Raw genomic sequence first — 13,251 nt, 5'->3', positions numbered from 1 at the left:
CCTTTCCATGCCCAGCTACTCAAAACACAAAGGTTTGCTACTGTAGGCAGGCTGTACATAGGTAGGCAAACTTGCATGCCAAGATGCAGGTGTCTGGGATGCAGTTCAACAGGATCACTTGTAGAAATCAGTTTATGTGAAAGTGCTGGTAGGATTGGCCCAAAGTTTCCCAAGCTGCAACATCCTCTGCATCATCTGCTACCAGCAAAACCAGATTTTACTGAGCTCCCTCCCAAAAGCCAGGGCTGACACCTCTGTTAACACAAGGGCTTGTGTGGCTATAAATACACCCACTAACAAATATAGAATACTGCCCTTCAACCAAAATGTTATAAATTTATTACAAATACAAAACCTGAACTGGCCAGGACTCACAAAGCAGCACTACGAAAATTAAACTTTCCTGGCACTACAAGTCCCAGTGCCTGAAACACTTAGCTTTGCAAAGGACCCTCACAACTGGGAATAAACCTCAAAATTTATCAACTTGTTTATTTTTTTTTCTGGTAGAAGTAAGTTTCCCATGTTAACAAAAGCAGAATAGTTTTATTTAGTGTTCATCTCACACCTTTGACAGCTGCAGCTGTCAGGCACAGAAGTACAGTATTAAAATAAACTGAACAGAGTTGCTCATTGCAAAAATCACACTATGCAAACCTGTGGATTGTAACATCAACAGTATAAAATGTAACAAAATTGGAACTTTTAATTTTTTTTAAGCTTTTAAAGATAATAGTTCAGGCTATAAAACTATATAAGCATTGAATAAGAAATGTTAAAGTCAACAAGTCTACAACAGATACATCTTGTAAAAACTCAATAAATTATATATATATTTATAATATCTAGTAACATTTAAAACCATGCACAGTTTTGTACATTTTCTTTTTTCAGTACAGGAAAACTCTTTGCTTCGAGTACTTGGAATGTACACAATTAGCAGACATTTGTAAGAAAATACCAAAAAATTCTTTTTTTTTTATTCCAACAAAACAAAAATCTATAGAAATCTACCTTCTCAAACTTCCACTGAAGTAACCTCAAACTATAAATTATTTATTTTAGGATAAGGATTCTGTGGCTCTAAGAAGAAAAAAAAAAATCTTTAAATGAGATGTTGTCATCCTGTTATTCTGCAACATTGATATGCAATATGCACCAGAGAAAAATGAAAAGAAAGAATTCAGGATGCAATTTGCTTTGCCTCTTTCTGGCAGTACATAACGAAGTCTTCTGGACAAAAAAAACCCCAAAAAAACCAAAAAAACAACCCACCCACAAAAAATCCTCAGCCCAAACCTCCCCCACTGTCAGCTTGATCCATGCTAACATTCTTTCGTTCACTCCTGTGCTTTTACACAGCTATCTGGCATTGAGGAACAAAACAGCACAGCATTCTAAACACCAAAAATCAGGCATCACTGGCACTTTCCAATGTGTTAGATGCAAAAGAAATATGCAGCTGTAGCAGCTCTCCTGCAAACAGTGTCACTATTTTGCTCACATGGCATTTCTGGAGCCCAAAATACAACAGTATTGGCAAAGGGGAGAAAAAAAACCCTACCCTGCACCATCCAAAGTCAACATTTCACTTTGCTGCATACTTGTTATTAAACCGACCACAAAGAATACCTTCATTTGAAAATAGAAAAATAAACACCCACACCCCCTTAATGCACAGTGGTTAAACTGATGGAAGAATTCTTGGCCCTGTTTTTCTGAAATATGTAAAAATCATCTTTCTGCTGCTATTTGCTTGGTTTTAACCACTGGTGATGTATTGAAAAATAAACTTACCTTTGCTCACTGCAATCCAGGATAAACTAATATTTTTTTAATGAATACATATATATATTTATAACATTAAATGTAATTTGTTAAAGGACTGTACATCTATACATTCTTTCAATATTTTCCATAAACACAAAGGAAAAACTTGATTAATATATTTTTTCTCCATTTTTAATAAGTTAAAAAAAACACCCTTAAGTTTGGTGAAATTTAAAGTTTACAGTAACACTATGCTATTTAAACCAATGAACAGATATGTTAATGTCTATAAATAACTTTACAAATATACATGTTAAGGTACAATTTTTAAAACAAAACTGTGAAGATATAAAACAATCAAAAACATCTTTTCTTTTGCCCAGATCAGTATATCCTAGATCGCAATGCTTGTATTTTGAGACTCTCTCTCTCAGTACTGCTTTATGTTGCATTAGTATTATACATTCTTTTCTTTTAATATATTTATTTATATATATACACGATATATTTATAGATATATACACAGATTCTCTGGAATAAACCTTTTTGATATAAGTTAAAGGCTCTTGCCTACAGGTACCCGTAACTTTTCTCCAAGTCACTGCACGTAGATGGAGCCAAACCTCTGGTGTGAGGGGTGCATGGAGGAGCTGCTCCCCCCTCTCACCCTTGGCAAGCAAGAACAGGCAAACCCCAAAAACAAGATTTATTACTTTTTCCCCCCGCAATTGGCTGTTCTTCATGGTCAGGGTGTGACTTGAGATGCAGTGTGGGCACCCAGGAGCCAGGTTTGAGGGCACCTTCTGCTCTCAGGTAGGTGATGCTCTGCTCCCCAGGGACCCCACAGGGTCTCTGCCCATCCCTGGGCTCTGCTTGCTCCTGCCTTGGCACGGACCCGTCGCTCCCAGCCCCGTGCAAGGGCCAAGGTGCTGACACTTCAGATGACTTGACCATCTCTTTTCACTATTTTTTACTTTCATTTCTCCATGTCAACTTGCATTTCACTTAGCTCTGTTTTCTCTTCTTCCAAAAAGGATTCCTTCTATGTAGCTGGGTAGTACGATCATGAAGCTATAAAAACGACGACAACAAAAATATAGATATTTTTATAAATATATGAATCCCTGCAGGCAACGTGGCTTTTCGGCTCCACCAAAAAGGTTCATGTACAGATTGCATAAGCGAAGAATTTCCACATTCTTAACACCTTTTTTTTTTTTTTTTTTTTGCGTGTGTTTCTCTTTTTTTCTTTTTTTTTTTTTTAAAGGAAGATTTCTTTTTCTCTTTTCTTCGTATTGCAGGCACAGAATGGTTACTCTGGCACTCAGAACACAAGCACGGAGGCTGGGAGGTCAGCAACCCCCAGGTTCAACATTCTGCGTGGTAAAGAAAAATCCCTAACAAAATGAAAAGTAAACAAAAAAAAAACAAACCAAAAACAAACGAACAAAAAGAAAAAAATCATCTAGGATAGGTCATCTTGGCAAGAGATTAGTTCCTTCAGGCCAAACAGTGCTTCTTGACTTTTCATACAGCAATAGGGAAAAAAAAAAAGAAAAAAAAATCTTATAAAAAAAAAAGTTGATTTTTTTTTTTTTTACCCTGAACAGCTTGTCGACAACACAAATCTCCAGGCACCATCACACAGTTCCACTGGAAGATCCTTCACTACGGTTTCATGCTCGGCGCCCCTCACTCGCGCCTCCATGGGCACACTGCCCACCTGCCCATCTGTCCGTCTGTCCACGTGCCCTGGGGGTCCTCACGTCCGGATGACGCCGTTGCAGGGTGGGTGCTTGGGCAGGCAGGGCTCGTCGGGCAGCAGGTCATGTGCAAAGACCGAGTCATCCCCTGAGGAGCAGGTGCTGTGGGTGTCCTGGCCGGCCGGTGAGTACTGCTCGAAGGGCACAGAGAGGTCCAGGTACTCCTGCCAGGGTGACAAAGCCATCAGTGCTCATCTGTCATCAGTGTTCCCTGTGTGACCAAGTGACCCCTCCCACGCCCATCCCACTGCACTCACATCGGTGGAGGTCACGGTGAGGACCCTGTCCAGGTCTTCCACCAGCTGCTTGAAGGTGGGTCGCTGCGAGGGGACGGCGTGCCAGCACTCCCGCATGATCATGTACCTGCACACGGGGACAGGGGACAGCCACACGTGGTCAGGCCAAGCGACACCCACCTGCCTGCCCACCCACCTCCAAAATGCCTGAAGGAACAGCTGTGGCCAACACAACTTCAGCCATGGCCAGCTGGGGGAAAGAGGAGGGTTTTGTGGAGCAGTGGTCCTCATTACTGATCATCTGATGTAAGACTGTGCCCTCAGAGCAGGAGGAGGACCTGTCCTGAAGGTGACATTCCAGAGCTACAGCCCCAAGTGCCACCTGCCCAGCGAGGGGAGGTGCTGCATGTCCCTCAGCAGCCATGGGCTGAGGAAAGTCCACCTGGAGATAGCCACACAATGTCCCAGGGGGCATGTCCCAACAGCCTAGACCCTAAAGCCCAGCAGGGTGAGTTTGGCCTCAGAGGGAATGGGGAGTGGACCAGGGTCAGGCCCCACCACACACTCACAAGTCATGGGTGCAGTTTGCAGGTTTGTCCATCCGATGGCCTTCCTTCAAGAGCTTGAAGAGTTCCTCAACGGGAATTCCTGGGTATGGAGACCCTCCCAAAGTGAAGATCTCCCATAGTAGCACTCCAAAAGACCAGCTGGAAACCAAAGAAAGATCTTTAAAATTCAATGAGGTTTTTTTTTCCAAGCCCCCCCATATCCCATCCCCCTTGCTTGGCTTTATTTCTGTGCAGCCATGCATAGCTAACAAAGTCATCAATAGCATGACTAATTGCCTAGGCCATTTTTACTAGTTACTTGGAGATCTCTGCTGATCCAACTCAATAGCAAAGAAATCCCAGGCACCAAGTCTGAAATTGAAATGAGCATTTAATCAGATAGGTGACAGCCCATCTATCACCGCCAGCTCTTTGTTAGGTCTTCCACCAGCTCCACTGAATGGAACAAATCAAATTATTCATGCACGGCTTCACTGAATTGCAGGCTTGGAACCACAGGCCACTAATTGTGCAAGCTGATACCAAAACTTGCTTGTTACAACACTCATTTCACTGGCCAAGCCGGGAGAAAAATACCCCAACAAAAATCAGCAAAGCACTAATGTTACACACTTCAGTCCTGCAGCTGTGCTCTGGTTAAAAGTCCTTTTTTTTCAAAAATATCTTATGCCTTCTTCATTTTCTTTCTAAAAACAGGGATTATCTGTCTCTGTTTCACTTTCACGCACACTCACTCTCCCATTCTCTAGCTTTGATTTATCTGTCATGCCCTCTGCAGCATTACCTAAGCATGGAAACTATGATTTAAGATTAATAAAAGCCAAAATATCTGAAAAATACAGAAATAGAAAAGACTCATTTGTCCAGTTGCAAGCAGTGAGCTCAGGGGAGAAGTCAGGCTGGCTATAAAAATGCCATTATTGATCAAATATTACAATAAAAGCTAGTGTACATGTGGAGCTGCTTCAGCCCTTGCAAAATTCAGATGTGTTACTGATTTACATGTAAGGAGTGCTCTGATGCTTGTTTACTGTGCAGAGGCACTAAAACAGATGAAATAGGATTAGAAAAAATAAAATAAATGAAATGGCAAAATTAATCTGAGACCATTTGCTGAATATTCTTTGATCAAGTCTAACAGCAGACAGGGTACATCAGGCTCATTCCACATACTTGACTGAAGTATAACTCTGGGGCAAAGCGTGGAGGACCCCAAGGGTAATTTTTTTTTTCATGAGGTTCTTTTAGTACAGTATTTTTCAACTGCTGGATGAATCACCTCATTTATAAAGTGGATAAGAAATAGTTGCCTGCTTTCCAGTAATTTTTCAGGAGCTCCCTAGAGAGCCTCAGATGAAAGCAATCAGATAACAGCAAAATAAAACCACGTGCATGAAGATGCAGCTTGGAATCAATTCCTGTACTTTTGCATCCCCAGGCACTCCAGCAGGGAATGAGCCCTGGTCATGCTTAGCAGTACTTTTGTCTGTAAGATACTATAGGTGTTGCTTTCTCTGTCCTATTATTTATTTTTTTTTAAAGTATGCATTTGCTTACACATCGCTCTGGTGAGTATAGACCCGGTCAAACAAGGCCTCTGGAGCCATCCATTTCACAGGCAGCCGACCCTGTAATTAGGAAGACAATGGGAACATCCCATCAGCATATTCCCCCAGCCACAACGGCACCATCTGAATCTTCTTTTCTAATCCAGTTTGAAACATTTTCATTAACAATCACATCTGCCTTCCCGGTCACTGGGCAAAGCAGCAGTGGCCACATATAAACAGATTAGAGCACTTGATCCCTGGATCTTTGCTGACAATCTTTGCAGTAAATGCTCTCTGTACAGGACTGTATTTCACTGCCAAGGCAGGTTTAACATATCAGTGCATCTAAATCTTTGCATGGGAACAGCATCCAAGGTTCATAGATGCAGTGAACTCTGTGGCAGAGAACAGGACAACACTTCCCGTCTCTTTGTCTGGAAAGTACAGTTGACTCCAAATCCAAACGCAGTTTAGGCTCAGCTTGAAGGGAAACTTCCAAAGAGTGAAGGCAAGGGTCAGGTCCTCTAAGAAACAAATTCTGATCCTGCTAGAGGCTAAAGGAGGAGGTCTGATCCCATCCTACATCAGAGTCATAAACAGAGACTGTCATGTGAGAAATACAAGATGAGAAAGACTAGATTAATCATAATTCTCTGGGACTTTGTTTGGCCCCTGGAGGGAGACAGAAAGTACTGTTTTGTGCTTGAGCCATAATTTGGATATTGGGGAACTTTGTCTTCTCACCCACCGTCTCACTGAAGGAGACAACTAGAGATGGGACACAGACAGGATATACAAATGGGATTATGCTCTCAGTTGTCCCAAGCTCAAAAAAAAAAAAAAAACATCTGATCTGTGATTAAAATTCCCAAGAATTGTTATTAATTTATGATTTAAAAATCCTGGCAATTAAGAAAGATTTCTGATACGCAATTGAAGTGGATCAATATGGACATGGTGGGCTTCAAAGGACTGCTTGGACATTTAAATCCCTTGCAATCCCAAGATGTGCAGGTTCTGCACTGCCCTCAATCTTCCACTGCCATCTCCTCACTCTGTCCTAGTTGGGGTTTTCCCTCAGGGCTCAACATCTGCTGCAGGCTCTGAACCAAGGCACAGGGCTTCTCTCAGCCCTTCATTTGTAAATTCATCTCTAGAGAAAAATGTTAACAACTTCAGGCCTCAGTGCTTGTCTGGGACCATCTTCTCACTTTTGGCAGTGGGGTGAAGGAGCTCAGATGTAAAAATGAGAGAAATGAATGAAAGACAGGTAGATCCAGGCATACAAGAAGTGACACTCCTCTGTCAAAGGCTCTGGTGAGACAGAAGTTGGCTCCTTGGGACCTTTATGAAAAGCAGACTGGAAAGGGCTGCATTCCTGTTTGGGAGAAACCTCAGTTTCTCTTAGTCTAAAGCATCCTGGCCAGAGCTGAAACCTCACAACCAGCTACTAGCAGGACCAGGATCTGTCAGGAAAAAAACAGATGGTGGATAGACTTCTGGGACCAGCCAATCTACAGTCCCTCACCAGGTGAAATCCCTGTTAGATTTCTTCCTCCTAAGCCCCTCTAGAAAGGGAGATGTGGGACAAGGGCCACTTGCTGCAGGGATGACTGACTTCCCTGCCAGAGGGAGAACTGCGTGTGCTGGGCAGCTCTGTACTTACATTGGTGGTTTTCTTGTAATAGTCAATGTTGTGAACGTCTCTAGCGAGGCCAAAATCAGCTATTTTCATCACATTATCTTCAGTGACTAACACGTTCCTGGCTGCCAAGTCGCGATGAATGCACTGTGAAAGGTGAGCAAGCCAATAAATAAGGGCTCGTTAGCCGCTCGCGCCTGGAACCAGCAGCACCATGTGGTTTATGAGCTGCCGTTTCATTGACTCCCAGGCTCATAAAGCTGTGGGCACTGCTCAGCTCCTGGCTCTGTGTGTCACCGCCCCACCGTGCCTGATCAGTGGGAACCACCTCTTAGCAACACCTCATCAGCAGCCTCGGAGCCCACACGGGCACACACGTGCCTTTTCTCTCCACACAGGATGCATGGGTGAGAAAGCCAACTCCCCCCCTTTGTGGGTGCTTACTGGGACCTGCAGCTGCTTTTCTGTGCTGTTTCCCCCAGGAAGAGGAGTGCAGGATGATGTTTGAGGGGAAAAAGATCTTCAAATTAAGGTATCCCAAATATAGACTTACTGGGTTTTGCTAGTGCTTTTATAGGAATTTTGTGGGTGCTTAATGGTCCTGCAGGTGACAGCTGTACAGCTGCATGGTTCAGGAATGCAGGCAGCAAATGGGGACTTTGCATATGGATGAAGCCCCCAGCTTCGAAACTCCAAGATACTTCATCTAGAAAAATTTGGCCTCTAAAGGGAGAAGCCTGCAATGTTTGGCCTGGGGTTGTCCCACACACAGAGCATTCCCTGCCTTTGAACACGTGGCTTTGACCAAGGCTTTTACCAAATGAGGTTTCTCAACTCACCTTCTGAGATGCCAGGTACTCCATGCCCCGTGCCACCTGGTAGGCACAGGAAACCAGGTCCTTAAACGTGAGCTGCTCCTCGGGCAGCTTGCAGGTGTCAAAGGAGTAGTCCATGCCAGGTGGGCGACGTGCCCTGAGGTATTCCCGCAAGTTCCCCTTTGACGCATATTCCACCAACACATAGAGTGGTCCTGCAAGAAGAGCTCATCAGCACCCAGCAGAGGAGGAGCTGACCACCCAAATCTCATCTGGGCCACCTTGGGCAGCCAGTGAGTAATTAAAGAGAAGGGACAGGGAAATCTGAGTCTCCCACAATGCTGTTAGCACCGGGCTGCTCTGCTACGTACCATCCTGTGTGCAGGCACCAAGGAGGTTAATAATGTTTTTGTGCTTCCCAATCATTTTCATCATTTCCATCTCAGAGACCAGGTCAGAAAGGTCTTTGTCTGTGGCATCATCTGGAGAAAGTAGAGGAGGAAAGCAAAAAAATGTCAGGAAGAAAGTACATGTTTAAGGGTATAGTTACAACTGCTGTGAAGCCATGTGGGCTTTGATGGAGAAAGGATACTCAGAATATGGCTGTATTTGGGTTTATTCTACTTTGGGAAGAACAATCAAAATAAAAACAAAGTCTACTACCATGGCAACAAAAAAAGACAAAAGAACAAATGAGAGGAGGTAAATGTTCATATGGAAATCAATAATGCCTTTCATCTTCTGTTTCATCTTTGCAAGTATTAAAGAACAAAAATGCATGTTTTGTTCTGCTTTTCTGATAATTTCTGTCACTCAGATGGTAGAAGGTCAGGGTTGGGAGGGAATGTATTTTTTGGACGAAAAGATGCAATTTCTTTGCAAAAACAGAAAAACCTATCTACAGAAGTAGAAAAATTGGGGAAAACCTCCCCAAAGGAATGTTTTGGTTTGGAAAGATGGAAATGTTCCTATATACAAAACCAGCTTCAGAAAGGACTGCAGGAAATGTAGATTTAACAAACCTATTTCTGATAAGAAATATAAAATCTTTTTAGAATATCTCCCCATGTAACCTCAAGCCCAGGCTGCCCACTTGCCCTGCTTGCTCCAGGTGAATCCTCAGCTGTTTGTGGTTACTGTGTCTGAGGGTAGGGTGGGAAACGGAGACTTATCTAGAGGCACCCCATTTCTGGTCTCCCTTTAACCTCTCAGGTGTCTGGGATCAAATTTCTTCCATGAAAAAGTTCTTTAAGAAGGAGTTTGTCCCCTGAAATTCTGTGAACTCCACTGAGGTTGCTGCACAAGCTTTTGGAAGAACAGGCAGTGCTGGTTAGGGGAGGAGTAAGGAGTGGGCTGATTCATGGGGCTGGCTAGAAGTGAAGGGGGTTCCCCTTCTTGTCAGGGATGCTATTATCCTTTGGCAGAGAACTGGGTTAATTCCCAGCCCCTCTTCCTGATGGGATTTGCCCTTTTGCCTGCTCTCCAAGCGCAGCCCTCACCCCCAGGCTGTGTGGGTAAAGGGGAGGAGAGAGGTTGTTCCTGCTTTCTCTTTGTTGTACCTAGTTTGTATGAAAGACTTAAAAGAAAGGCAAAGAGAGGAAATCCCAGCACAATATGCTGTTCTGTCCTCTGTGGACTCCCCATACCTTTCAACATCTTGACAGCAACTGTGATGGCCTTGTTTGGCTTGTCCTTGTCAATCCCAATTGCTTCTGCCATCACCACTTGGCCAAAACACCCCTCGCCAAGTGGCTTCCCCAGGGTCAGACTGGAGGGAGGAACAAACAGGTATGTTAGGGGGTCCTGGTGTGGGGGACACTTCCAGCAGGCACAGAGATCCCAACCCGTGGCTTTGACTGACCGAGAACGAGTCAATTCCCACTTGGGATCTGGAGGCAGCTCCAGCTCGGAAACGTTGGCCAGCATTGGCCCATCGCTGGAGGAGAGGCGCGTGATCCGGACCAGGGGCGTGTTGGAATTCATGGAAGAGTTGGACTCCAGCGACACCTGCTTGGGTAGAGCAAATGAAGTGTTATTGCCAACTGTATCTCCAGGGCAGGCAGTGCCCACAGATGGATCACTGAGGAGGTTGGAGCTCTCTTTGGCTACTGACAGATTTCTGGGAACTTCTAACTTCTACCCTTGAGAAATCCACTCATATAGGCACTTATAGCCAAGTGTTTAGTGGGGGAAAGGAGGGACAGGTCAGCCAGTGCCCTCCAGCATCAGGAGGTATAATCCATTCAGTTGTTCTGTTCCATCTCCACAGCCCATACAGGCTATGAAGTGACTTCTCCCATCCTGGCACTGTCACTGCCCACCATGAGCTTGCAGCCAAAGCTTGAAATCTGTACCCCTCGCTGTGGGGTTTCACATGGTGTCCTTTTCTCCTGCCCCTCTGCAATTTCATGCAGCAGAACATCTCTAACTGCACAGTGAACCTTCTGCCACCTCCACAGAACAGCTTTGGGCTCACCAGGGACATCTGTGAAAGCAGGAATGAGGACAACCTGTGCTCTTTCTCCCCAGATCCCTGCTCCTGCAGGGAGCCTGGACTGGACTTCCCCTGCCAGATGTGCTTTCTGTGCCACTCACAGCTGCACTGCCAGAACCTCCTGGGTAAGGCCAACAGGAGTGGGGGCTACTATGAGCCAGAGTCAGCTGCCACCTCAGCCAAAGCTCCACTGGCATAGAAATAAATAAAAGGGGGTCACACTTCTAGGCTGCAGCCAAATTATGTCCCTCTTGGGCATTGTTTTTCTGGTGGAGCTTCTCACCTAGAGAGAGAATTTCAAAAAGGAAGAAAACAAAACAAAAGGGATAAAATAGGGGGGAATAGGAATCTTGTATCTACTTTCTGTTACCTGTCTCTTCAGTGGGAATTTGGAGACTTTCTGAACAGTGGGGGTGTTCATGGCCTTTTTGTTTGGTGTTTTCATCCTCCAGACAATCACCGTAACCAGCACCAGGAGAAGGAGGAAAAAGCCAGTGCCATAACTGAGAATGCCAGTGTACACTGAGCCTGAATCATCCATCTCCATGAGCTCCTCGGCTGCAGGGTGACAAGAGATGGCAGTCAGGACAGGGTGGGCAGCTGCCCACACACAACTACACACAAAGAGCACAGAGAATTTGGGCAGGACTTGTTCAGCTATGTCAATGTCAGTGACTTCAGTGAGGGGACTCTCCCAGGCCAGTGGTTTTCCACCTGCAGCTGTAGCTAAAACATTAATTCAGTTTGCCCTTTTTGGGATAATTTTACTTTGTCTTTTTAAGAGTCTCCAGCACACAGATTGAAAACCACTGCTCTAGGCTGAAGGCATCTTCCCATGTGCTGTCCCTCTGACCCAGATCTTGCTCTCTCCACACATTGTGGATGGATGCCTTGGATGTGCAGGACTGGGGTTTTCTGCACTTGGCTGATTCAGATTCTCCAGCAGACATTTCCACCAGACCAGTGCCTGCCCTGAGGGACCAAGGAGCTTGAACAGCACCCAGCAGTAAGGCATCACACAGGGAAAAAGTCTCAAGAGAAAAATCTGCTTAATTTTTCAGTAAAAACTTAGTTCTGCTGGAAAGAGGCTGGAAGGTTTGTCCCAGAGAGGTGAGATAGCCAGGAGGGTGGTGGCATGAGCCCATCAGCAGTGGCTACCTGCTTACAAGACTTCTTAAAGACCAACAAAGGTCAGCTGTGTTTTCCCCCTTGTTCCTTTCAGGGCAGGCACATCAACTAGAGGAAGGAGGCATGGGTGGGACTGATTTTCTGTCCCCCAAAGGTGTGCTGGCGTCAGAGGGACAGTCAGCAGTGAGAAGCTTTATAATGAAGTCATGCTGGTGTGGTTAGCTCAGTAATGGATCGTGTCCATTGCTGAGCAGACCCTTCAGCAAGCAGCAGGAGCCTTTTCCTGGCAGCAGCAGGCTCTGTTTCAAGGACTTGGTGGCAGTGACCAGAGGACTGGAGAAAGGGCTGTGGGTGACACTGGGTGCTGCTCCAGCCTGTGTGCCAGCTGTGAAGGGGCTGATCCTGCCAAATGGTCATCTCCTCCCACAAGACAGGAGTACCAGGTCTCCTGGGATCAGGCACTGGGATCAGGTGCTGCAGCTCTCCTCACACTGCCTTGCCCTCTGCTCCCTGTCTCTCCTCCTGCAGCATGGACAGGGCACTACAAGCTGAGGTTCCCCAGGTGGGCTGTACCCTGCACTCTCTCTGTGGGGCCTGCTGCTGCACAGACGGCTGTCCTTCACTGCCTTTGACTTCAAAATAAAGTTCTACTTTGTGATTTTTGGTCGGTTTTCTCCTGCTTATTTTTTGCATAAGTAAGAGGTATGAAAACTGTAAAAGCAGAGCATGAGTCGGAGGAAACAATATTGTGACATTCTGAAAATAACAGAGACATTAGTCTTCTAACTAAAAGAAATGTTTTCTCATCCAGTGGATGTCAGAAACAGAAACAGGATCAGATCAACTATCAAAGAGCTGGCAAATAAGCAGGAAAGATCAGCAGATCCCACCGGCAGCAGGGCTGGGCGTGGAGGAGACCTTCTTAAGCCCCAGTAAAAGTGATTACATCCCAATCACCTGCACAGATAAAGTGAAGATTAGAAATGCCAAAGTTTCCAGTTCCTAAACACATCCTGAGACAGATGTGTAGTGAGATGGACCCAAATGTGGTCTATGACTGTGTGAATCAAAGTGGGCTGTTTGAGATTTTGGGTGCCTTTTCAATAAGGGTGCATTGAACATACTTTGAGGTTTACTTCTGCACTGTCTGCAAGGCACAGCTCATACGAGATTAATATGAATACTGCTGGTACTTCCCTGGACCATGCTCAAGCCTGCCCTGTAGCCAGAGAGCCAGAGGCAGATTCAGCAGGTGAAGGGGCAGCACAGCCTCATTTTCCCCCT

The 13,251-nt window shown here is 45.1% G+C and overlaps 1 protein-coding gene across 6 annotated transcripts in view; it reads right to left on the bottom strand.

Annotated features, from left to right (window-relative positions):
• Positions 1–466: 466 nt before the first annotated feature.
• The window catches only part of FGFR3 (fibroblast growth factor receptor 3), a 55,538-nt gene continuing 42,753 nt past the window's right edge, over positions 467–13,251 (bottom strand). For 2 of the 6 annotated variants that reach the window (XM_083861113.1, XM_083861115.1), the window contains exons 8-17: positions 11,204–11,397; positions 10,207–10,352; positions 9,992–10,113; positions 8,717–8,827; positions 8,370–8,560; positions 7,555–7,677; positions 5,896–5,966; positions 4,339–4,476; positions 3,791–3,896; positions 467–3,697 (exon numbers count right to left, since the gene is read on the bottom strand). In XM_083861113.1, the coding sequence (XP_083717239.1) occupies positions 3,533–3,697; positions 3,791–3,896; positions 4,339–4,476; positions 5,896–5,966; positions 7,555–7,677; positions 8,370–8,560; positions 8,717–8,827; positions 9,992–10,113; positions 10,207–10,352; positions 11,204–11,397 (1,367 nt within the window). In that variant the 3' untranslated portion in view covers positions 467–3,532. Of the gene's footprint in view, positions 3,698–3,790; positions 3,897–4,338; positions 4,477–5,895; positions 5,967–7,554; positions 7,678–8,369; positions 8,561–8,716; positions 8,828–9,991; positions 10,114–10,206; positions 10,356–11,203; positions 11,398–13,251 lie in introns of all 6 variants that reach the window. The other 4 variants (XM_083861114.1, XM_083861117.1, XM_083861116.1 and 1 more) reach the window with 2 other exon arrangements.

Source organism: Zosterops lateralis (genome assembly GCF_965231275.1).
Source record: "Zosterops lateralis genome assembly, chromosome: 5".
NCBI classification, from domain to species: Eukaryota; Metazoa; Chordata; class Aves; order Passeriformes; family Zosteropidae; genus Zosterops; species Zosterops lateralis.
The sequence above is the reverse complement of the archived record's forward strand: the minus strand, read 5'-3'. Positions and strand labels throughout refer to the sequence as shown.